The sequence below is a fragment of the Colius striatus genome, chromosome 15, assembly GCF_028858725.1.
Source record: "Colius striatus isolate bColStr4 chromosome 15, bColStr4.1.hap1, whole genome shotgun sequence".
Taxonomy (NCBI): Eukaryota; Metazoa; Chordata; class Aves; order Coliiformes; family Coliidae; genus Colius; species Colius striatus.
Window position 1 is genome coordinate 16,131,413 of NC_084773.1, and position 25,693 is coordinate 16,157,105.

The 25,693-nt window shown below is 47.3% G+C and overlaps 1 protein-coding gene across 1 annotated transcript in view; it reads right to left on the minus strand.

Annotated features, from left to right (window-relative positions):
• The window catches only part of LRIG1 (leucine rich repeats and immunoglobulin like domains 1), an 88,871-nt gene that overhangs the window by 9,012 nt on the left and 54,166 nt on the right, over nucleotides 1–25,693 (minus strand). The window contains exons 4-12 of the mRNA XM_062008670.1: nucleotides 23,313–23,450; nucleotides 22,182–22,325; nucleotides 19,984–20,127; nucleotides 19,033–19,176; nucleotides 13,939–14,082; nucleotides 10,190–10,270; nucleotides 5,040–5,111; nucleotides 3,743–3,814; nucleotides 2,042–2,205 (exon numbers count right to left, since the gene is read on the minus strand). Of these exons, the coding sequence (XP_061864654.1) occupies nucleotides 2,042–2,205; nucleotides 3,743–3,814; nucleotides 5,040–5,111; nucleotides 10,190–10,270; nucleotides 13,939–14,082; nucleotides 19,033–19,176; nucleotides 19,984–20,127; nucleotides 22,182–22,325; nucleotides 23,313–23,450 (1,103 nt within the window). The remainder of the gene's footprint in view (nucleotides 1–2,041; nucleotides 2,206–3,742; nucleotides 3,815–5,039; nucleotides 5,112–10,189; nucleotides 10,271–13,938; nucleotides 14,083–19,032; nucleotides 19,177–19,983; nucleotides 20,128–22,181; nucleotides 22,326–23,312; nucleotides 23,451–25,693) is intronic.

Sequence of the window (25,693 nt, forward strand, 5' to 3'; positions counted from 1 at the left end):
TAATAGTTCCAGGGATGGGGACTCCCCCAGCTCCCTGGGCAGCCTGGGACAGCATCTAACAATCCTCTCAGTGAAACAGCCCTCCCTAATCTCCAATCTAAACCTCCCCTGGTGCAACCTGAGGCTATTTCCTCTTGTCCTCTTGGGAGAGGAACCCTAGCTCCACCTTGCTACAAACTCCTTTCAAGGTAGTTGAAGAGAGAGTTCATGTGCCCCTCAGCTTCCTTTTCTCCAGGCTAAACACCCCCAGCTTCCTCAGGTGCTCCTTATCAGACTTGTGCTCCAGACCCTTCCCCAGCTTCCTTGCCCATCCTTCACAAGACATGAGCAGTGCCATCAGTGAAGACATCACTGCACACCAGCTTTCACACCCACTGTCATTTCTCCAGGAAAGCAGGTTGCCCTTGTAAAGCACTTCACCAGAGACTGGCTCTGCAGTGCAGATGTGCCAGGCACAGCTCCACAGAGCGCCTGGTCTGACCTGGTCTTCCTCTGGCTCCTTCTGTGATCAAGTGGACTGAGACAGTCACTTGGTGCCCTCAAACCCCTACAAGGTGCCTGGGTCTCTTCACTAATGTAGCTGAACCTCAGAAAGATACTACAGCCTAGAGAAAATGCCCTTCCTTGTAGAACCCATGCATGGAGAGCAATACTCCAAAGTTCACCCCCAGGCCTGCACTAGTGTGAAGGGGGAGGACACTTGAAAAGCTGCAGATGCCACCTCTAGGGACCAGTGCTCAGGTGGAAGGTGACTGCAGCACATGCTGTTGAAGCAGCAGCAGCCCTGTGCCTGTCACTCACCTGGGGTGGGAAGCTTTGTACATCCCCTCTCTGCCCTGAAGACTGTTGGTTTTAGCAAGCTTCCAAGCAGATTCATTTATTAGATTTCTACAAATGGTGTAATTTAATATTTGACTAAGGTTTAATTAAACAGCCAGGCCTCTGGAACCAGGAGTACAGTGCCTGGAGGACTTGGCAGGCACTGGAGAAGCAAAGCTGTCTTTGCTTTGTGATGTTGCTGTGGGGATGGAGCCTTCACGATCTCTTATTGCAGCTGAACACAGCAAAGCCTCCCAGGCTTGCTCAGAGGCCACCTAGGCAGAGCCCCACCACTCTGGGCTAGAGAGGGACATGGCACAGCAGCTGGAACAAAGCTTTTGCTCCACCTTCAGTGCGAGTCATGCACTCAGTTTAACAGTGGTTTGGAAAGCTCATTTTCCTCTCAAACAGCCCTGTGCAGCTCCACCCAGGACACACACTGTTGGCTCCACAGCACAAGGTTTGGCTCAGCAGACCAGGCCTTCAGTTTGCCCCAAAGCTGGATGCATGAGCAGCACCACATTGGCCTCCTCCCATCATTTACATTGAGAGAGGTAGTAGTTGTGTGGTGGGTACTAAGGAAAGCTGCTTTGCAGCCACAGCTGAGGTGCAGAGCCCACTGCAGTGTTAGCCTGGAGAACAGCACTAGGTGCTGTTCAGACAAAAAAACAATCTTAGGGGCAAAAAAAGAGATTCTAATGCAAGTGTTGGCTGTTGGTTGGTTCCTGGGTCATGCCTCACTGGCCCAAAGAAAGGAGCTGGTGTGGAATGAGTTTCCTCTGCTCTTTTTTTAAACCCTTTGTTACATCCAAGAGGGAGAAAAGAGGAGTAAAAGGCCACAAGGCCACAGGAGAAGCTCAGAAGTTTGCAGAGTCAAAGAAATTACAGCTGTAGTCTCAGCAGTATCAAACAGAGAGGACTGAGGAAGCCTCAGTGCAGCCCCATTTGGAACTGGAACAAGCATTAGTCTCTTTAGATTTAATAGTCAGGGAGCCCTGTAAGGAATCCACTCGATGCAGGCAATGCACTGTGTGGTTTTGGTGGGAAATAAACTGTAGCCAGTAACAAATGTTTTAAATGCAGGCTTGGGCTTCCTTTGATCCCACTGAATAGAAAAACAAAACACAAATCCTCTCGTAATAACGTACTAGTGGTCCAAAAAATGCTTCCCGAGTGAGTCCTACCCTTCATGCAACCTCAAAACACACAGGGCAAGACTTACCACACACAAAACTCTCTGGCAGGATGGCAAAAATGCTCTTGCTCTTCAGAGCCTCGGGATGGGCACAGGTGGCCACCACAAAGGCCTGCAGCTCCTTCTCAGCCAGCCACGGGGGCAGCCACTTCAGCTGGCAGTCGCACAGGAAGCTGTCGCTGTTTATGTGGCTGCAGGGAGACAAAAACAACCTGAGCCTGCTGTCAGTCCTGCAGCGAGAAAAGGCTGGAGAGCTCACAGCCCTTTCATGTTAGACACATTCCTCCCTCGCCCCCCAGCACGGGTAGGAGGAGAAGAAAAGGACAGCAGGGTTGTCCTTGAGGCACTAATGATGTTAAATCAAATGTGTAAACATTTCATCTCTACACAGGGCAATCCCCTCCTGGACTCCAGGGACAATCCCCAGTGCCTTATATTTATCAACCAACTTCCAGAGCAGTCCTTAGGAACAGAAGAGTGATGCCCATCCCTGGCTCAAGTGAGAGAGACCAAGGCAGATCATCTCCAAAGGAGACATGCAGCAGAGACATGAACCAACAGCACAGCCCATCCTGCTACCATGAAAGGGGAAAAGAAAGAAACGGGCTGGAGAGGAAGGGGATGAGGGAACATGGGGATCTGATTTTCCAAAGTTGTCCACTTTGCTGTCCTCAGATGCTGGCTAGCTGGGACAGGCCAGAGACACCCTCAGCAGTTCAGCCTTCAGGGTAAGGCACTCGGCACACCTGTGACCCAGTCTGACAGCCACGTTCTCCATGCAATCAAGGTTTCTTCACAATGTCTGGGATCCCATAAGCTATCTCTAATAAGATCAAACTTTTGCCTCAATTTTGTTCCCACAGACAGTGGAAAAGACAAGATGGTTGAACAAACAACAGACACGAACCATTTCTTATTCATTCCCCAGTCACTGGTATGAAATGTCATTGCTAACAGCCACCATCTGACTCCCATTTCCAGCATCAGGAAGAAGAACCTGAATCATTCCTGCGTGACCTAATCAAGGGGAACCTGCTTTAGCAGTGGAGTTGGACTGGATGATCTCTAGAGGTTCCTTCCAATCCCTACCATTCTGTGATTCTGTGAACCTGCCCAAATACCAAACCAGTGATTTCTTGTTCCATAGACATTACACTGCTCCAGAGTGTGGCACTGCACTGACATTGGATTAAATATTTATGGAGGAGAAGAGAAAAGGACACCAGGCAAGACTGGAGAGTGTCTGATAACAGTGCAGAGCTCCAGCCTGAAGCACAAGCAGCAGCTCTGATAACACATCCATATTTTTACCCCAGAAGGCTGGATGACAAGTGGATCAGTTCAAATGGTGCTTATCGCTTCAGTGTCAGTTCTGTATGTGAGCCCTAAACACAGGTACAGCAAAGGAGCACACGGGCCACTGGGAATTCAATCTGTGGCAGCATGAGGAGGAGAGATGGCCAATAGCACCAGGGCTGGACTTCCTAAGCAGAGATGAATAATTGCACAGAGGCAAACCTGCTGGAAGAACCTGTTCTCAGAATTTCAGTCGCAACTATATGCAAGATGCTCCCTGACATCTACTCGTGTGCAAAAAACCCCTGCAGAGGAGGACATAAACGAGGGGTGATGTGAATAACACTCCCTTGGAAACCACGTGCTGCTTGTCACATCCAGGACAAGAGGGATCCCTGTCCCCTCAGTGGCACACACAGTCCCATCACTTACAGCTGCCGCAGGCTCCTCATCTTCGCAAAGGCGTCTGCTTGAATGGAGCGGATGGCGTTGTCCCCCAGGTTCCTGCAGAACACAGCCAGCATCAGCAGCAGCCACACCACACCTGCCACAAAGGCTCTCTGCAGCTAAGCAGTGACCCCAGCAGCAGGTGATTTGGGAGCTCCTCGCTAAAGCAACTGGCAGCTCACAGAAACGGTTTGCCACACAAACCGCTTTAACGTGGTGTATGTGGTGACAAACGACAGCCGAGCCACAAAAACCGGCACGAAATCACTAAGTCACTCCATACTCCACGTGCTCACTATGCTTTCTGAGTCTCAGCTACCTCCATCACCCACAGCTCACAAATTCCTCAGCCCCCTTGATAACCAAAGACAGTCAGGAATGTCGTGTCCCAGGCTAGACCTTCAGCAAACACCAAGAAAGCAAATACTTGTGCCAAACGGCATCTGAGGAGCTATTTGAAAGTGACTTTGATACCACCGTGCTCAAAAAACATTGCCACGTTTCCAGTAGAAGGTATCCTTAAAAGCTTCCCTCACGACTACTGGCACTTTAAAAACTCACTTATCCTCTGGAAAGGACAGTAAGCCTAAGCCCTAAATCTGACATTAAGTGTGGGACAGACAAGCACTGCTTGCAGAGCAAAATCTCAGCAGAGCATTAATAAGGGAACCTTTATGTGAGACCGTGTCCCCCAGGCAGGCAGCCCCAGCCCTTCAGTGTGCTGCTCCTACACCAAAAATCACGTAACTTGTCTTAATTCAGAAAGGAAGTTATTCATGAGTCGCTGCTGGAGGAGTCAGCCTTGGGACACAGGGGCAAAAACCATGACATGGCAGCCAAAACGTGCTCCCTGCAAAGCAGTTGTGTGAACGGGGACACCGGGCGTCTGCACCGGGAGCCCTCACTCGCAACCTGCGTCCCTGCCAGAGCCCAGATTGAGGAGGAGGCTGGAGCAGGGGAGGAGGAAGAGAGAGGGCTCCATGTGAAACAGAATCTTTTCATTGCAAAGCAGCAAAGTGTGAGTCAAGGCGATACTTGTCTGAGAACAAATCAAGAAATTAAAAGCATGCAGATTTGCCATATGTTCTGTAACTTTGTTCCTGGCACAAAAAAAGGCCAAAGTTGAGGCGGGCTTATAATGAGAAGGAAGCAGGTGGCCCCCACAAATGGACTGGCTTCTCAGTTTACAAAGACACTATTAAATTGCTAGCAGATCTCTGCAGCAGCTCCTTTTGGCAGCTCCCCCCTCTTCCCAAAGGCCGAGGTATGGTGGGTTACTCACAGGTGCTCCAGGGCCTCCAACCCTGAGAAGGCTTTCTTGGCCACTGACTTGATCTTGTTTCCAAACAGAGTTCTGCAGTTTCCAAACATCCAGGGCCAGATAAACGGGGAGAAAATGGGGAGGAGGAGGGGGCAGAAAAAGAAGAAACACAATTAGTGTGGCTTTATCTGATACAGGCAGGCAGTGTCAGTCCCAGGAAACCTGAACTGCACACAGATTAAGAGGGCTGAAGTGCACTCGCTTTCCCACTCCTGAAATTGAATCCTTTTATCTGTATTCGAATTTAATAGTGATGACAGCACAAAGGGGAATGTGCCACATCATGTAAAAAGGCAGGATTGCTCCAGTGCTTGGAGACCAGCTTGCTGAGTAACAGAAGGTCCCCTCTGTTCTTTGCAGGGTGGCTGTGGACAGGATTAAGTGCAATGACAGTTTAACAAGATTTCGGACTCTCCCTGCAACACTTTTCATTTCTGACTCCTCCTGGATGGTAAGAGGTGATTTATTCCCTGCTGCTGGGCCTGCAGAGCCCTCCTCAGCACGGGCTGGGGGCTGGCTCTGGGCTGCAGCTTTCCACAGCGGCTGGCTGCAGTGACTGCTGCCTTCCTTGCAATAATTAACAGCCAAGTGGTCACTTCAAGGAGCAGAAAGAAGAGAAAAGGCAGAGAGGTGAGGAGTGTGCCTGCTCCTATCCGTGAGCAGGGAGCATTCCTCTGCATCAGCAGGCAGGGCCTGAGCACAGGCAGCGGCCAGCTGGAGCCAGCCCAGCTGCCATCTGCAAAGCAACAGTTCCCTTCCATCCTGGCCAGTGTGATGGGTCAGGGGCAGGGTTCATGCACAAGGGATAGTCTCCTTGCCTGTTTTAATAAACCATCAGCCCAGAGCATTCATTAGGAAATGCTTTCCTTTCCCAGCTTCTCTCTGTCTAAGGTTTGTGTTCCAGGTGCATCTTTGACCACCCCCTGATTGATGTGGTGTCCCATACAAGTCAAAACTCCCACATCTGCTGCTGCACTCACAGAGCTTTCCTTCCAGATTCTTCCTTCCATACTGGGTGAAAACTGTGTCTGTACCCTAAAAGGCCCTAAACCTACAATGGCCCCACTGCTTGCCACCAGCTGGGGAAAGGAGGCTGGGGTACATGGGAGCATGTGCAGCTCTTACACAAATAAATGCTGGTCAGGGCTTTCCACAAAGCACCTTTCCAGGCTCAGGTCATTTGCTGTCTCAACAGAAAGCAATGGATGGTACAACAGGTAGAAAGGAAAATGGGGGCTCATCATACTGTTATGACAGTGAGGACTGAGATTGTATCTCAATCTGTCCTTGCAGCCTTTTGTCTCTGGAGGGAATCTGGGTGCCTGGGCAACACTGTGACCCCAAGTAAGTCCTCACAAAACCAATGCTATTCACAATGGTATTGGAGTAGATAGAAAGGCCAGTTATTCCTGCTCCTAGCACAGAACGGTCTGTGTCCCCACAATCACAGATCTTGCCATTTGAGTGCAAAACACAACCAAAAGCTTTGGGGCAAAGTCACCTCCCAGCCTCCACAGTGAGACACACATTTGAAGCCCTTTCTGAGGGGCAGAATTAACTTGGTACCAAACCACAGCTGAATTTTCAGAGCTCTGTCCCTTCATTACTTATTTCATTTGCAGCAAGAAGCCAGACAGTTCTCATAGGCAAGCTGGTGGCTGATTAAAGGCTCCAGACAGCTGCAACCTGCTTTATCAGCGGTTCTACAGTGAGCTTTACTGAGCTCCTTCCACCAGCACCAAACCCAGAGGTCCTGCTCGTGGCATGGGAGTGCGTGTGGCTTCCTGCTGTGGGTGAAACACCCCAAGCACCAAGGGATGTGTGCACTCATGTGTGCCATCACTGGGTAAAAGGGATGTTGTATTAATGAGGGCTTTGAAAAATCCATTAGAATGATTAAGACAGTAAATAATTTACTATGTGCAAACTCTGGTCATACAGCTGCACCCACACACTGATTCCTGGAGCCATATTCCTAAATGAAGGTGTAACACTGAGCTTGGGTTTGATAAATAGAGATTTCTCTATTGTGGATCTTGGGACTTTGAAAACTGGAGATACTGATTGTATCTGTTGACTTCTCTGGGCAGAGATAAGCAAGATAATACATCACTTGTAGGGGTGCCTTCAGTGGTAGGGCTCTAGACACCAGACACACATCCCCACACATCCCTCACCGCTAACAAAGCCATACAAACTCATTCCAATCATTGCCTTTCAAATCCCAACCAGCCACTCCTGCAGCTCGGCATGGTCTGAAGGCAGCGGCCCCCTTCAAAGGGCCGAGGCAGGCTGGAATGTGAGCGCAGCCCCCAGCCCTGCCCAGAGCCCTGCGCAGGCTCTCCCGCCCTGCAGCCTGCACGCCTCTAATGACATGCCAGGCATGCACTTCATTACAAAGCTACATTTTCTCCTCCAGCCAGTTTTGCACCTGCAGGAAGATCTCAGTCACTGAGTGAGCCATCAAGAAACCGGTTACATTCAGCAGCTTGAATAATTAGGAAGGTCCTTGTTCCCCACCGCTTCCACCCATGCTTGTTATGCTTCGGCGCTTCTCTGCTCCTTTCTTGAAGCAACATTTTAATTTAGGCCTGTGCTCTCCCATCCTGGAGAGCCTCATATATAATTCAGAGAAGGCTGAAGTGACTGTCCTTCCCACCTCTCAGTTTAACACCTTCATTTCAGCAAACAACCCACTCTGTGCGAAATCCTTTCAGAGGCTAATCTGTGCCAGATCAAAGGGGAACGGCTTTTAAGGCAATCTCCACAGAGCTGAGGTGATTATTAATTCATTGGAAGGTCTCCTCTGAAGTGCCCATTTATTTTTTGTATGCTAATGCTTTTAAAGCTGGCTGACAGTTTAAACACAGGCCCTAAATCACACAGTGAAATGTTTGCTGTAAAGGCCGATATTTTATTTGGGAGAAACTCCTGCCAGCAGGAATGATACTCACTGCAGCCTGAGGTGAAAGCACAGGTTAGGGGTGTGCTGATGAGCTAAACCAGACCTGAGCAAATCCCTTTAAAAGTGACCACTCCCAAGTGTCCCCAAAACACCTCAAGAAACATAATTCAATAACCTGATGGTCTGAGAGGGTTTTTTTGAGTCTCACACTCTGGCTGACAATGAGTGATCCCAGCAACCCGCCTGCCCCACAGCAGATTCCCTGTTAGGTCATCAAACCACTCCTGTCAAGACCAGCCTGATCCACACGCTCTTCCAGGCTATGAAATTCGCTCCAATGCTCCACACAAACCACAGGCACATGTCCTCCCAGGCTCAGAACTGGCCGCAGTCCATGTGCAATGAAAGAAGTCAACAAGGTGATAAAAGACGCACAGGCGGCTTCTTCAGACTCGCACAAGCCCTGTCCCTCACTGCTGGCAGGTAAACCCACCACCTTTGGAAGCCACTCCTCGTGCCAGATGACAGACATCAGCCCAGGCTGTTTCCCAGGGGAGTGATAGCTGTGCTGCTCCAAACACACCCCTGCAGGCTGCCTCTGCTCCCGCTCCTGGCTGTACCTCCTGGCCTCTGCCTGACCCGCACAGCTCATCAAGGCTTATTGCTCCTGGTTGCTGAGTCAATCCTTTTGCTGAACTCCTTCCCTCAGTGCTGTCTCCTCACTCCCATTATCTGCACCCCCCTTTCTAACATCTCCCAGTCCCTTGGGGCTGCTGCTTCTGCTCCAGTGCCAGTGGCCACACTGGAGAGACGACCCACAGTGGATGTCTCCGCAGAGCAGCTCGCTCTGCTCCTTTCCTCCACCTCCTCTCCCTTGTCAGTGCAGTATCACAGACTCACAATCCTACAGCCTGTAAATCCCTCTGGACAAAGCCTCTGTGCTCATTACCCTTCCAGCTGCTCACATGCTTTCCCTCGTTTCTTCAGACAAATAAAAACTTCAGCAACAGTAGCCAAGGACTCTCCTACCCAGCCCATCTGCTGCTCTGCCCTTTCTCTAGCAACTCATGGGAAGATTTCTTAACTCCACGTGCACATTGATTCCTACTGGCCTCTCTCTCCCCCACACTTCTACTCCCCTGCCCAATTTCCCACAATCCTTAAGTCCTTCTCTGCATTCTGCCTCACTTTACTCACAGCTACAACTTGGTTCCCCTCTCCTGGGATCCACTGACTCCCTTCCACAACGATCAAATGCCACCTTATATCTGTGACTTCAGATTTTTCTTCCCTAAGCACTCTGTGCCCGAAAATCCAGGCATGGCTCTCCCCAGTGCCCCAGCAGTGTCAGCTGAGAGTGTGACAATACACCCATCGCCTGCCAGGGTTCACTCCAGCCATCTGCTGCCCATCGAGGTGCTTTTACTGCACCCCTGGCTGTGCCAGCCCAGCATCAGAGACAGCGGGACAGGGGGGTGTTGAGAACTCAAACAAAGGCTAGAGGTAATGATTAGAAAGCCTCTTGATTTGTCACAAGCCATCAGAGCCCTTCTGTGACAGGGCTGATTTATGGAGCTGGTTTCAAATGGAAGGATAACAAGCACAGAGCAATGTGAAATGGCTTGCAAAGGCCAAGCCAGCTATAAACATTTGCAAGGCGCATGCTTGCCTTAGGTTTCTTTTTATCTCTTTAAGAGCCTATGCCCCATGGTGCCTTTTATTGTTGCTGCACATGGAAGCAAGCCCAAAAGATCACTCTCAGGCAGAGCATCCCACAGAAACGAATCCTGTTTCAATCCTCTGCTGTAACAGGAAATGGGGTGATTTTTTCTCTTCTGTTTATTGTTATTTGCTGCATCAATCAGTGCTTCACTGAAGACTGCAAGGGGTCCTTTTCCTTGCTGTTTGCTTTTAGAAGAGAGGAACGGATCTGCTGAACCTTATACAGGAAAACAACCCAAGTTTCTCTCTCCTGAATCTCTAACTACAGCATGTTCATCGCTTTAGAAGGACTATAATCACCTCCTATCTGCTTAGCAACACACGTGCTTGATAAGCACATCTGCACTCCTGCAGTGAGCCTGCAAAACTACTGCATCTCAGATTTCCTGCTGATTTTCGTCCTGTTCCAGCATCAGAGGGGAGAGACCCACCCTCCCACAGGCACAGAGCTGCTTTGAGGAACTTCAAACCCAGGGATACTCACAGCTTGCTTAGGTTTTCTAGGCCTGTAAAGGCACCGTTGGTATCTTCTATCGTGCCCGAGATGTTGTTGTGGTCCAGTTCCCTGGGGAGAGGACAAGAGAGAGTTCATACTCTGTGTCTCATGGTTAAAACAAATGGAAGAAAGCTTGAGAATGCCACACAACAGTTATCAGAAAAGGCAGGGCCTGCAGCAAAGCAGCACTAGTCACTTCTCCTGCACTGACCCATGCTGAGATGGTACATTCCAAAAAGAGTCCCAGCTTTTTCCCTCTGTTTCCACCACAGCAGCACGAGCAGGTAGCTACTTTTTAGCAGGTAGGTTTCAGTCCTTTTCTACTTCTGTACATCCAAACAAAAGGAGGAAAACGAAAATCAAGTCCCCAGACTAAACTGGAAGTGCCCTTAAATGCTGCTCTCATGGACTGACCGTGGCTATTCCAGTGTGTTCCTGTCTGCAGCTGCACCTCAGGATGATCATTTGGGGTATATTTTACAAAGCTGCATGTTTTTCTGGCAATGAACTTGAAAGCTCAAAGGAAAGCACCATCTTCCCCACACAAGCCTAACTCTCTGTAGAGTCACTTTTTTTTTAAAGAATCCCCTTTTCAGAGTTAGCTTCTTTTGGTTTTCCAACTGGCCATCAATTACAAGAGTCAAAGAGGTCTGGAGTAAAAAACAAGCCCACCGAACAAACACAGAGATCCACAAAAGCTGTTTAAACAGTCTGTTTAAAAGTCCTTCCCTCCTCCCTTTAATTCCAGCCAGCAATGAATACCCAGTGACACAGACAGAAATTTATCATTTCTGATGTGAAGTAAGAAGAAAGAAGAAAATAAATAGGCTTTGTTGGTTTTGTTACCTCAGTGTGATTCAGAACCCAGCGAAACCCAACAACAAAGCAAACTCAAGCACCCTGATAACCCCCTGCCCCCTGAGGTGCTCCTCTGGCACCTTTTGAAGGTTATCATCTCAACACTGCCAGCTCAAAAATATTAAGGGCAAGAAAGAAAAAAACCCAAAGCCTCCTGCATTTTGCAGCATCCCAGACACAGGCACCCCAGTGCAGGTTCTACACCATAACCCACGGGAACACTGTTCCACCACTGGCAGGGCTCTCCTTAGCTCAGGGGGAGCTGAGGCTTTTGCTCTCTGTGCCTAAGCCGGCTGCAGCCTTTGCCTGTTCCTCAGCTTTGACGTGTGAACTGAAGATGTGAAGGGAGATGGCCAAAAGCCACAATTCCTGGTTCTCAGCTGGTTTCAGCGTGAGACTCGAATCTGCTGTCCCTGGGGAACTCTGGCTTTAGCCAGCACCACTGTGGGTGTGGGGAATCTGTGGTCGGTCTGTGTCAAAGGCTTGGATGGAAACTCCACATCCCCACGGGGTGCAGGCACGTATAATGCATAAGAGACGAGGCCAGGAGAGACACTTTGATGTGACTATCTGAGCAGGGCAGGAGCAAATACATCCTCTACATGTTCCCCTAATGTTCCCCCCATTGTGCTGTTTGGTTAAGGGCAAATCCTTTCTCAGACGTATCTCCTCTTCAGTTCCACCACAGGCTACTGGTCTTTGGACCAGCAAACCCTTTCCCATGGCAGAGACAGACCAGTGGGAACAGCCTGTAGGAGCTCCCTGACACACACTTTTATTAATTGACTGCCACATATTGTGTTTTCTTGAAAAAGGAAAAGAAAATGGTATTGCTTGTTCATCCAGAGGCAACTCAAAGGTTTAGTGTTAGAAAGGAGGAATAAAAACCTTTTTAACAAATGAGTGAAAATAGAGAGAGGGGGGAAAAAAAGAGCAGGGTATTCTGGCCCAACTCTCTTTGTATTCAAACTCCTCTCCCAGCCCCTGTTGCCAATTTCCTATTCTTTCTGGCTGGCTGAGCTTGAATGCTCACAGCCTTGTTAATCATTGTGCTCCGAGGTCTCTGGGCCTGACCTCTATTTGAATAGCTCCACATTTCAGCAGTTTCACACCCACCAAAGGCTCCCCAACAATAGACCATAATTAAAGCATGCTCGGGTCTTTTTCACCAGGTGCAGGACCCAATAGGCCTTTCTCTTTATTAAATTAGAGCTTGCTCACACACTCCCTCCTCTCCACCTCCCCCCTCTACCCCAGACATAAAAGAGGCTCCACATTCACTACAGAGCAAAGAGAACTACCAGCTCCCCTTCCCCTCCATTTTTCTTTGGAAACCTTTAGTTCCGGTCTTGACAGCTGCCTCAGAGAGGTCCCTCTGAATGCCAGGGCCTGAAAGGCTTTGGCTGAACTTTAAAAAAAGGGGGGAAAAAAGCAAACAAAACCCAAACTCACTTTCCAGTCACCTCCTTCACTGTGAACTTCAATAAAAGAAAGAGTAAGACCCAAAAAGTACTGTAAAGAGAGGAGATCTCTCTGTTCCCATTTCCTTTTAATTACTTGGGTCACAATGGGCTTCTGAAGAGGAACAGAAGTATCAAAATGTGGGGTTTTTTTCTTTTGAAGGAAGAATTAAATCAGCCTGCTGAACTCAACCAGCCTGGAAGCGTGGACAGTACCGTAAGGCAGACTGTGAGAACTTTGTGGTGTGCCAGATGAAGGTGCTGAGCTCACAGCCTCTGGAGACAGGAGCCAGCAGCTCAGCAGGCACAAATAAGGAAGACAGAAGCAACATAGCTGCAGGAATAGGTAATTATTATAACTGAATACCCCTTCTTCTGGTGTTGCTAAGACAAGCCCAGATGTACTTCAGTCTAACACAGCCCTTGGGTTTAACGGTGTACTTCTACTGGTGGCATCCCAGAGGTGAGACTTCTCTGTCTAATGGTCTCTACAAGCCCCAAAATCTTAGCAGCTGATATCCAGACTAGCAAGCTCACTTGCAGAGCCACATTTCCAGGTGTTATGTTGTGTAAAAGTCTCTGGTAAACAGCTGTAGCCACCCCTGGGCAGACCATTTGCAATTCAGAATTAGGGCACATGAAACTTTTCCCTTGATGGCAACAATGTTCTGTTGTTCAGGGGTTACCACGAAAATAGAGCAACAGAACATTTCTCGACCCAAGTGATCCCAAATCTGCATTACAGAGAAAGACTTCTGGTTACTCTCACAGTGCCTGCAGCAGCTTCTTGCTCCCATGATTGGGCTAAGACTGGGTGAAGCTTCATGTGTTGTTATACTTCTGACCCCAAGCCCAACCTGTGTATTTCTGTTTTGCTATAGTTTTGTTTTCCTCTGAACATCACCTTAGTCTAGAATGTTACATTTATTCAATAAAACAAAGGAATTAACAGCATGTAAAAATGCTCTATAGGACATTTAAGAGGATATTCAGACTTCTAGTGTTGTCAGTGGAAGGAATCATTCCCTGCTCCTCCCCAAGTAGAGTGACCCAACCAAAACTGTCCTTTTCTATGAATTTAAAGCAAGAGAAATTCTGCTATTAGCTGAAGGACTGAAACCTCAGGGGTTTTTGCCCAGCTGGGATCCTGTCCTCAGTTCCTGTAATCTTCCTCTGGAACCTCCTACTCTGAAAGCACCCTACAACACTGAACAAGTCCCACTGCAATTCTCCTAACTACCCTTCATTAAAAAACCACAAGTTCACTGAAGCTGAATAATGGGGTAAACACAAGGTGCAGAGGAGTTTGACACTGAAGACACAGGCATCCCAAGTAACTGCAAAGCAGAAGAGTTTGGCAGAACACAAGTTGTAGAGGGAAAGATGTGTGTTAGCTGACAAAAGCTGAGAGCAACTTACAGGACACGAAGGTTTCTGAGTCCCTTGAAAGCACCTTCTGCAATATGATTGATGGAATTGTGGCTCAGTCGCAGTACGTGCAGTCCCCCAAGGTCTGCCAAGCTTCCCTCATCCAGCCTGGTTAGATTGTTGTAAGAGAGTATTCTGAGGAAAAAAAAGAACACAATAGCTCTTGTGAATCCCAGCACTACTTTCCAAACCCCTCTGCACCAAGCAGTGCCTGCCTCCCACAGCCACCTGAAGGGAGGTAACGTGTGCTGGGTGGATACGTAACAGCTTGATTAGGAACTAAAGACTGTGGCCTGCAAATACTCCCATGAGATGTCCATGAGAATGACTGTGAGAGAGAGCAGGAGGCATTTGGTACCCAGCTACAGGGAAGTTTTCTGTACAGGCAACAGAGAAAGACTCCTCCTTCCTTGGAGGTCTTCAAGACCCGTCTGGACATGTTCCTATGCGACCTGATCTAGGTGAACCTGCTTCTGCAGGGCGGTTGGACTAGATGATTTCCAAAGGTCCCTTCCAACCCCCACCATTCTGTAATTCTATGAATAACCTTGTAAGCACACTTCCAGTTAACAAGCTCCTCTCTCTCCCGGGTGAGGGTCTGGGAGCATCATCCCTCCTCTGTCCCCAGCTCAGTAGGTAACAGATACCAATCCTCACTCCCATTTGGACTCCCTCTTAGGCTTACAGGAAAAAGCAGTCCCCTCCTTCCCCACGCCCTGCAAGGTGGAGAGTGACATCAAACAGATGGATTCTGAAGTTCACACACACTCTTGGCAGGGCCCAGACTCCCCTACTCAGGAGGTGTCTTATCGTTCTGCACTGGTGCACAGCGAGCCCCAGGCATCTGGGTGTGGGTGTCTCCACAGCCTGCTCCACCCCAGTCCAGAGCCAAAAGCATTTCACCACAAGGCAATTGAATGCTTCCTTTCATGCACAGGAAGGAGGTATCTGTTGTAAACCTGCCACCTTCCCTCCTGCTCTCCTTTCTCAAGGAGTGTACAGTCTGCTTGAAATCTTCTCTGCTTACAAATGACTAATACCAGAGGGTTGGGTTTTAACTCCTTTTCCATCCATCCCTTTCCCTCGCCCATATCATGTCTGGTTTGGGAGAAACTCTTTTAAGGTTTTGTTTAAGTGCTCCTCCTGCTGCAATTTGGAAGCTGGTTGGAAGAAAGGTGTTTTTCTCTCTTAGCCAGGATGCAGATGAGGCTACTGAGATTTGACACCGAGGGCAGGCCACAGGAGACACCTCACACACTATGCACCCATCTTCTTTGCAAGCAGCAACCCACAGCATTGCTGATGCTGAAGGCCAGCTTGGCTTGTCAAACCAGGAACCTCCCAGGGCAGCAGCAGGCAGAGTCACTGGTCAGTGAACTTCAGCCTGAAGCATTCATCCACTCACAGCTCCCTGCTCAACTATATTCCTCCTGATCTCTGGATGTCACTGCAGCTGGGTAAGCCCTACAGGGCTACTGGCAGGTGACTGTGACCACCAACAGCCTCAGGCCTACACTGCTTGTTCACTGACATGTGGGGTATAAAAAGTGTCAATCAGCTACATGTTACTACTCACATTTTCTTAAGATTATCTCTGTATTTACAAAGGGCAGTTGCACAGGACTTTCAAATAACCTTAGTGACAAGTCACTTCAAAAGACATGAGGATTTAGGCTGCTGAACTTTTCAGAAAGCACAATTATGCAGCTTTGAACAATCACTGAAATCCTCAGTCACAGAGATAACAAGGGAAAAAAACACTCACTGAGTTCCAAACTTCCAAATTCTTGTTCCACTACTGCCTGTTAATGACTCTGCTTAAAAATGTGTCTAGGACTTGCATGAAAGTCGCTGCACAGCCAAAACCTAAGTCAAAACAGACACATACTCCAAAGCACTGGAGCGGCGTTTACTTGGCAAACGAGCTGTGTCTCTTCTAGATGTGTGAGCAGGCAGAGGGCAAGCTTTGGAAAAAATTCAGCCAAGATTAATGAGTTTGAAGAAGGTATGGGACAACATACTTTCATTCCTAAAGAAGTTGTAGCATTAGTTATGAAGAACTGGCATCCAGTCAAAACTATGTCCTCACCTGCAATTAAAGAATTTGTCTTTAAAGAAAAAAGTGTTCAGCAGTAATCCTAAACCTGGCTGGGGAAAAAAGCTCCTTTGGATTCTGCACAGAAGAGTTCCTGCCACAACTGGTGAAGGCACATTCCCCTCTGTTCCAATGTCACCTCAAGATGGATGGACAGGATGCTCTCAATGGCTGCAACCAGATGGAAGGTTTCAGGAGCTAATGCACCTGGCAGTGGCTTCCTTCAACACATAAGGGCTTTGCTTCCTGCCTATGCGACAGGCCAACTTGCAAACAGCGTGCTTCCCTCCTCGGCAGTTTGGATTATCAGGTCTCTGCTGCTTCCCCCACCTTGTCATCTGTTGCATCAGTGGAAGGAACAAGTGGAAATGTTTGTCTACATAGCCCTGCTGGTTTGGAGAGGAAGTGGGAGAGCAGCACAGAGAGCAGCATGCCAAAAGTGATCCATACAGGGGTTAACCAGAAACCTGTTGTGCAGCTGGGGCTCCTGCTGCCAGCCACTTCAGACCAGGTACATCTCACACATTTCATTCCCATTGACCAAGGTATAGGGGAAAAAGGGAAAAGAAAGTCCCAGCAGCCAAGTCATCGTTTCCCTCTGATGAAATCTTACGCTGCCACTGGGGATTTTTGCATGATGTTGATGCCCTAGCACCTGGCTGCTGAATACAATCAGCCCTTTCTCATGCTGGAGCTCTTTCCTCGTTACTTTTTACAACAGACCACAGGCTTGGGGTCACATTTCCTCCCAACAACTGAAGGAGAGACAACTCATCCTTGAGATGACCAACTCCTTCCTCAGCACAGATAAGCAGGGGGTCTGGCCACCTCTTCCTTGGGTCAAGGACTTTGAAATTCATTCCTGTACAACCACAACCAGTGTTTTTGATAACTGAAACCCAGTAGGATTTAGCAATATGGGAGGTGAGCAAGGATCTTTTAGTAAGGAACAAAATGTACACGTTCAGAGGAGTACACAGAGGCAGCCTAGATGTATCTGGTGCTTCCTTTCCTCACCCTTCAATTTCAGAGCAGACCTCTCCTACAAGTACTCTTTTCACTGTGGGAGTTTCAGTTAGGAGTATCTGATGGCTCCCTGCAGCAGCCTTACCCTGAAGGCAACACCTGCTAGAGCTTGTAGTGTTTTGCAGAGCTGTGTGCTAACACCCACATAATCATCCCTCACATCTCAGCTAATGTCATCCCTGGCCTCACACTGCAGCACAAGCCTGTTTGTCAGGCCTAGCGTGCCCCAGTGGCTCCTACCCTCTCACACCATCAGGCATTTCTCAAATCTACCCCATTCTGCACCAGGGCAAGCGAGTCTTGCACTGGGTTTCTGTAGTTAGTGCAGAGGACAGCCTCCAAGCCAGCCCAGCTCACCATGAGCACTTTTTGCTGGCAAGACATCCCAGTCCAAACCTGACAACCTCCCATCTAAACTCTGATGGTTTGCAAAGGCAGTGTCAGTTAGAAAAGACAAGCAGAGTTCTGATGTCAGCTCTGCAAGATGCCAATGGGGCTTATATATCCCATCTGAACCCACACTGAGGTAAAGCTTCAACACAGGCACCAAACAGCAGGACCCTGTGAACAGGAGGCTCCTAGAGCTGTGCTGCTAACACAGTCCAGTGAATTTGGCTATCCCAGAGATCCAACTGTGAGTGCCTTAGAAAGGCAGACTCCTTCTTTTTATTCAATGCTTCAGATTTAACCAGACAACGGGCAGAGCACAGTGCCAATTGTGAGACTGAAGATTTCTCCACTGACAGTGCCTTAACTCAGTAAAACATCACTGGAAGATCTGCACGTGAAGGAACTGTAGCTGTCTACAGCACTGTGCAAAGCAAAGGAGCCCTTTAGGCATGAGCAGTTTCACTGATTTGAAAGATGAGGTAATTAAATAATCACATATGTATTTAACTAAAACAAAAAATACAGTATCTCCTTATGCCCCCTCCAGAGTAACTCCTATCTGAATGAATGAACCACACCTGGTCATTGGGCTAACACATGGATTCTACAGCCTCTACACTTAAAGGAAGTGGACATGTGTCATGTCCACTGGCCTCTAAATCCACATCCCAAATGACTAAGGTCTCACAGCTGGGTAGGCAGATCCCAACCTTTTAGACTGAGTCCAGAGTGAGGCCTCTGAAAGCAGGAAGCTGCTTTACCATGCTGCTTTTTGGTGGACAGGAGAATCCTCAACCACATTCAACAAGACATTTCTGAATACCAAGGAGAATTAATTACAGCTCCTCTAACCACATGTGTCAAGTTCTCCAAAGAAAAAAAGTGAAATCTTTCCACAGTTCTACCGAGGGGATGACAGCTACTTCTGTAAATGCTGCAGCCATCCATGTGTGTCTCTTCAAAGAGGCACTGAGCAGTGCCACAGACCCAAAAGACACCCTTGTGGAGCTGCCCTCAGCAGCAAGGCTCTCTCTCATTTATCAAAGAGACTGTATTCGCAGCTGGAAACCTCAGGAGAGCAAAGTCAACATATTTACTTTTCAACAACTGAGCCCTACAGGAAGGGTAAAGTGTAAACAGGAGAAACAAGGAGAACTGCCTTTAAAGGGCCAAATCTCTGCTGCTTAAAAACACGATTGTTCTTTGTAAATACAGAAGATAAAGCAGAGCTTCCTTCAGGCTGTACAGTCATCATATGTCAAGCCCTGCATGTCTTATAGCTAAAGGTGTTGGCGAGCCACAGATCACAACTTCTCCAGGTCTTTTGGCAGTGTATACTTTTAGTGGGTTCCACTCTTTGTTTCTGATGCAAATGCAATTTAACGATGCACTCTGAAGGTCTTAACACTGTGAATGACAAGGGCATCGCTCAGGAGGCTGCAGTTCCTGCATTTCTACAGGTTGATACAGGACCTGTAAGCCATGTGGTTGGGAAAAATCCTTCCTCTTCTCTCCTGCCAATATTACGTTGGCATCAAACCCTGCCCAACCAACCACAACAGAAAACAACTTACAGCTCATGCAGCTTCTGACAGAAGCTCCAGCCATCGGGGTTGATGCGGGATATGGAGTTGTTACTCAGGTGAAGCTGGTGCAGAGATGAAAGGCCATAAAGAGAGCCACTGTTTACTTCTGTCAGGCTGTTATACTCCAGGTGGCTGTGGAGAAAAATCAGAAGGAATTAACAGATAAGCAGCACTGGTCATTTGCTGAAGAATTTCCAACAAGGACAAGGACTTTAGCTGTTTCTATGCATCTTGCTATCTGCATGTGTGGCCATGTCTTGTGCAAGTGAAGGGTAGAAATTCAAGGACAATGCAAAGGAAACGCCTAGAATGAGCTGAGCCTGCAGAGGAACGCTCCACTGCAAGTCAACTGGGCTTAAAGCACCCCTTTCAGGTCTGTATTTGCAGAGTCTCAGTTGTGTGACAGCAGCGTCTAGAAACACGCTGCCTTGATCACTTGTGATTTTGCAAACAAAAGCCAATCATGTTGGAGGCTTCAAGCATTTCTCTTCAATGACTATTCAGTTTGTTCTCTCCTATGGAAACAACACATCACTGAGATAGCCCAGCTTGGTTTCTAGGTATCCCAAGAGACAGAATAAGCATGTCTGCAACACAGAGTTTCCATGTATCAGTCAAAACAAGTTTGCAGGAACCAGATGAGCCTTACTAAAGACCTGGGGAGACCTTACTGAACACTGATATCATCAAAGGAATGTCACCACAGCTCGAAAAACTGGACCTTTCTTAATGGAACATTACTAAAGCAATGAGCTTTTAAACTGAGGGTCAACTCATCAGAAGCTGCTGTAGCATGGCAAAGCTCTGTGCATACAGGACACAAAGAAGCACGAAGACTGCCAGAGGTGCCCACAGGTCCTTGCTAAAATGCACAGGAGGCCATGACAGCAGGTGAAGTCTAAGCTGGTCAAGGGAAAAGAGCTCATTTCTTCAACTTACAGAACTTGCATCTTGGCCAGACCCCAGAAAGCACCATCAGTCAGTTTGCTGATGTTGTTGCGCTGGAGTTTCAGCACTTCCAGGCTGTCCAGTCCCTGGAACGTCAGCCCTTCGATCAGGCGGATGCGATTCCGGTTCAGCTCCCTACAATCACCAAGGCCATACAAGTTTATTAAAGCCCAGTCCTTTCCCAGGAAATCATCTGTGCAGCACACAATGGGGACAGCGATGCCAACAACTCCTCTGTCAACGGTTCCCAGGAGACAGCAGAAGCACACCGGAAACTTTCAATCCCAGAGCTCGCCAGGGAAGTCAGCTGGGTGAGAGCTTAAATAAACTCACCCTGGGACAGACTCTCACTATAGAGAAATAACAGAGACAATGCAGCAATTCCTCTTCATCCCTCCTCCCTCTGCATTTCTTTTAAGCCATTTATCCTTTTCAGCAATTTTCACACTTGGTCTTCTCTCAAGCAGAGATGGCATTTGAACCAACACAGTTAAACATCAGCATTATTGCCCTCCCAACCCATTGTTTTTACAGGGCTTGGAATCACCCAGTAAAAATGTGCCCTAAGAACCATGAGCCCAAGAGGAAATGTTATTGCTGTGTTTGAAAGAAGAGCTTTCAGTTCCCCTGACAAATTTAATGTTTTTTTCCTATTGTAAGAAGTTGATAAAGAAGGAAACAAATTGTTTCGAAGAACAAGGCAGTCTTAGTATTTTGTGTATGAAGATCTCCAATTTGGTTCATTCCATTTCTTTCTCTTTCTATTGGGGCTGGAAGAGATGAGCTTTTAAAACAGACACCTTTCTGCACATAAAAGACTAACCTAAGGGTAGTTCCCTATTCAGCGTTTGTGTTGAAGAACATGGTGGGGGTTACAACATCAGAGCTTGTTTTGGAAAAGATGAGCAAGCCATAGAAACTTTTAAGCTCACTTTTTAACTGCCCAAAAAAACCAATGCTGAACTTTCACTCGAGTGTAATCAAAGTCAAGTAAGCAATTAAAAAGTTTGCAGGCCTAAAGCCTCTGGCCTTCCTGCACTTCCTAGGCTATTAGTCAATGATGCCTTGCCAGGAAAAGAACTGTACACATTCTACAACACATCAAGTCTGTATAACTTGAAATTCATTCATGTTTATGCACAGGGCTAAACAACCAGCTGTGAGGCTGTCTCTAAGAGTACCAATTACTCCAACTTTCAGTGAAAACAGATTGAGTTACCTCTCATTTTTATGACATTCTGCATGTGATGCAGATGAACATAGTGGATTATAAGCTCTCAGTCAATGGACAGTGACTCCCAAGTGAGAGGCAACACACTTTTAAGATACATACGCTGTTGTGTCAGTGTTCAACCCAGAATTGGCTCTAAATCCTACACATATGCCAGCACAAACACACACCCATTCCTTAGACACGTCTTGGCTTAAGGGTTTGTCTCGGTCAAGGGGCTGCCATTTAGAGGTGTGAGCTCCAACAGCTTTTGTGGACTTTATGTTAACAGACAGAGGCTGACCTTTTGCCTATCAAATTTGATGGAAAGACTGCAGTGGGCCTCAGGTTCGGTTCATTTCGCCAACAGCAGTAGAAGTGAAAAGCCAAACCATTGGTGCTACTATTTTATACACAGAGCATATTGACAGGCACAGATGTCTGTGCATCCCCATATAGCTCCTGCCATACAGACCACAGGCAGGATAATGGTCTGTGTGTTATCTAGAGTGTTATATTCTCTGCCTAAACATCAGTACACAGTTTAATAACATTCTATCGTTACTTCTTTATTGCCACATAAAGGTACCTGTGTGGTCTTGAAAAACTAACATGCTAGTTGAGCTCTGCCACTCGTCATAGAAACATCTTCCAAAGCTCTCTTGTGCCACAGACACCATCAGCTTTCAAAGGAATGGATTTATCTTACACTGTCGAGTGCACAAGATGCTGATGTCTGCTGTAGCATCCCTCCCTCCCCACCTGATCACAAGAATGGCTCAAAGAGCTGATAGTTCCAAGACAAAACAATCTCTCCCAACGTGTTTGACTGAGGGCTGGCAGAGGACTACTGCAGAGTGTACTCAAAGTTTTACAGATAGCAGGTGAGGAAGGGTGACATTCCATGTGCATATCCTCAGGGACCCTTTGTCTCCATAAAATATGGCAAAGCTTAATTAAAGTGAACATTTCTACTCACAGTTGTATTAGCCTGGGCAGCCTGAAGGCCTTGACAGGAAGCTGAGTGATCCTGTTTTTACTCAGACGAAGTGTTAGCAGGGACCGTGACAGACTATCAAAAGCACCAGGCTCCAGGGTGCTGATTCTGTTGCTCCCCAGGTAGCTGCAATAAATCACAGCAGAAAAATGGTCAGTTCTGTCAGTTTATCAGCATTTGATTGGTCTCTAGACAGGCTCGTGATATTACAGAGGTGGCTTCCAATCAGTCGGTTTCCCAGGGCCCTGTGACAAATGTGGGGAAGTGCTTTGCACGTCCCAAGAGCTCCTTGATATCCTCTTACTTCAGCAAAGCAATTGGAAGCATAAGCCAGAACCTGAAGAATATTCCAGTGCAGGATGACTGACTCTATTCCTTCCTCATTTTCCCCTCAGCATCTGTCCCAGGGCTTTTTCTTACTCGGACTCCAGTCTTAGCCAGAGACTGTTTTGACAGGACAACAGGAAAACAGCCACACCACTCTTGCAGCCAGGGGCAGAAACTTAGGTGCAAACTTTAATACAAGCACATTATCTGCACCTCTTCAAAGGTATCTAAACCACAGATTTTTTTATGGTTTCCCTGAACAGCCAAACATCTCTATTGGGAGGATGTTACCCTGCTTAACTCCTGGTTTTCTTTAAATATCCAGTAATGTATTTCCATTCTTAACATTCAGGAGCCACTTTAATGACAAAATAGTCATTCCTCCTCCCCTCTTTCAGATACACATAGGTTGATCTAGGAAACAAACACAGTTCCCCCAGGGAGGAGACACAGGTCTCCTGCAGACAGGTTTCTAGGTTTCCAGCTGCAAAGACACATCTGAAGGACACTGAATACCTTTACTCCTTTGGAACATTCCCACACAACACAATTAATAATCTGCATTCTTTACAGATACATCAGAAATCAAAAAGATAGAGCTTAATAAGTAACTTGACAGTAGGGCTGACATGCTGCCTTCTAATTCTCCTTTGCACTTCAACTCCTGATGAATAAACCCCATACTTTGTATGTTTATTTCTCCTCCCTCTTTTTTAAAGAAGGTTTGAGGCCCTTTTCTCTGCTGTGGTAACTCAACCAAAGCTGTTCCCAACAAGAAAAACTCACAGCTCCTTTATGTGAAGTCCCTGTGGAAAGCAGCCGTTTCGGATTTCCGTGATGTCATTGAAACTCAGGTCCAACGTTTCCAGGGAAACGTAGGGCTTCAGTTGACTTGCTTCAATGCTGCGGATCCTGTTGTGATGCCTGAAACAGTCAGGAGGAGAAAAGGAGACAATTTAGCTCTCCTAGAAAAACAGAAAGAACATCAGAGGCTGCAGCAGGCCCATAGGCTGGTCCCTGAGTTCATCCACTCAGACTTAATGTGCTTCCTCAACAGCTGTCTGAGGAGAAACCCACGCCAGAGATACCTTCCCCTATTCCCCACGCTCTTCCTATGGCTAGAGAAACTAGCTCACAGATGTTTGCAAGCTTCCAGACACTTTCTCTGGCATAGTACAAGACTTTTCACTTCTCTGCAGAACTATTGGCTCCATTCACTGTTTTTTCTTCCAGTGATTTGGGCTCAGTCTCCTACAAGCTTGCACTTCCAGAATGGATTTGCTACAATGCAAAGACTGGATTTCAATCCCACAGGCAAGGAGTGCTAATCAATAGTTTAAACAACCTGTCGATGTTTTTACACAGAGGATGGGCTTTTCAGAGCAGGAAACAGAGAAGTAAAGTTGATCCCAGCAAAAGTTACAAAATATTGCTGCCTCCATTACTAAGGGTTCCTCTGAAAACTCACAGCTTTACACAGTTACCATGACTTGTAAGGGGCAGCAAACACCATAAGAGGGCTTGCAAACGTTCTTACCAACGTTTCCTCATCTTTTGCTACCTTTGTCCCACTGTGCAATGAGGCCAGCTCTGCAGTGCCAGCACTTTGCCCAAGCACTGACTGCAGGATCAGAGCCTGTAACAATCACCTGCATTTGCTGCCTTACCACTACCAGTCTGAAGGATTCAACACAATCCTTAGAGAAGGTATACAAGCTGTTCTCAGGGCTTCCACAACCATCAAATGGTTAAATACCTCTAGACCTCAGCTGTACTCACCAAGGTCTAACTAAAAATCCCCTGAGTCCTTTCCTCTGACTCTTTTCCAGCCTGAATCAGTAGAGAAAACCGTAATCAATTAGAAAAATACATTGTGCATTAGTCACAAGCAGCAGAGCACATGCCTGATGTGAATTTAGAGCACTCACTGATATTACTGGCAGGGCTGTGAGGGAGGCACTCCAAGCAGAGCCACTCACCAGACACTTGAGAACTTGCTGAGTAATAAGAGATAGTAGAGAAGGTTCAGACAAGTACTGTGCCTTAATCTGGCCAGCTACCTACTGAGTAACCAGGAGAGGAGTAAAAGCACAGTAAAAGCACTCCTGAACACAGACCAGGGCGTCCCAGCTCTTCTGCCAAAGCATTAGCTCTCTGAAACAAAAACCTGACAGATGAGCTGAACACAGCCTTCCAGGCACAGAAGCTGATAGGTGTCTAGAAGCCTGTCTTCTCCAGCCTCATCTGCTCTTCAGGCTCTTCCAACGGTCCAGACAAGCCTCTTCCAAACAAAATCCCTCCTCTCTACAGCAAAAAACAACAGCACATTGCAAGGGACTCACTCCCCGCCCTGTCATCTGCTACTTTACTGTCCACATTATTAAAAGCAGATTGTTTCACCACTACATTTGCTGGTGCCTGTAACAGGAAGAGGGTAAAAAATGCATCCCCAGAGTAATCTGCTTTCTGGAGATGCCCTTTCAACACATGACTGGGGAAACATTCACAGAAACGCTGCTTTGACTAAAGAGTTTAAGTGCTACTTGGTTATTCGGGGCAGGCTCTCAAAACACTACAGACAAATTTTACACCGCTACAGTAGTGTGCTGTTAATATGATGCAAAAAGATGTCCAGAAAAATCAAAGGAAAATCATAACTTGAGTCACTTCAAACTGGTTATTCCATGGGTAGAGGCAGTGATGTGGTTACTACCCAAATGACCAATATTCATTTACAGCTAGCAAGAAAGACTGAATTTTCACATCCATGCATGTAGTGAAGCAGAGACCCAGTGAACTTATTGCTAAAGTGATACTAAAATACAGGAAAATTCACTATATTCAGAATTTGGTAACCTCCATGAATGGAACACATGGGTGAGGGGGATTTTCTTTCCCCAAGGACTAATTTCTTTTGCAATTAACTTGATTAATAGAATGAGCAAGTTCAAAAATTTCAATCTTTTTTCCTCCTCAAAAGAAGAGAGTCCATTAAATACATGTGTGACCTTGCTTCATGAAAGTGCCTCTGCACAGACATAAGGGAAAGCAAAGCCCAAGCATGTTTTCTGGAGCTCTCCTGAAGCAGGGGCTGCAAGTTCAACTCTGATCTCATCTAGGCTGTGATGAATCTGGCTGTAAATTAACAGGAAATGAAAGCTTGTGCA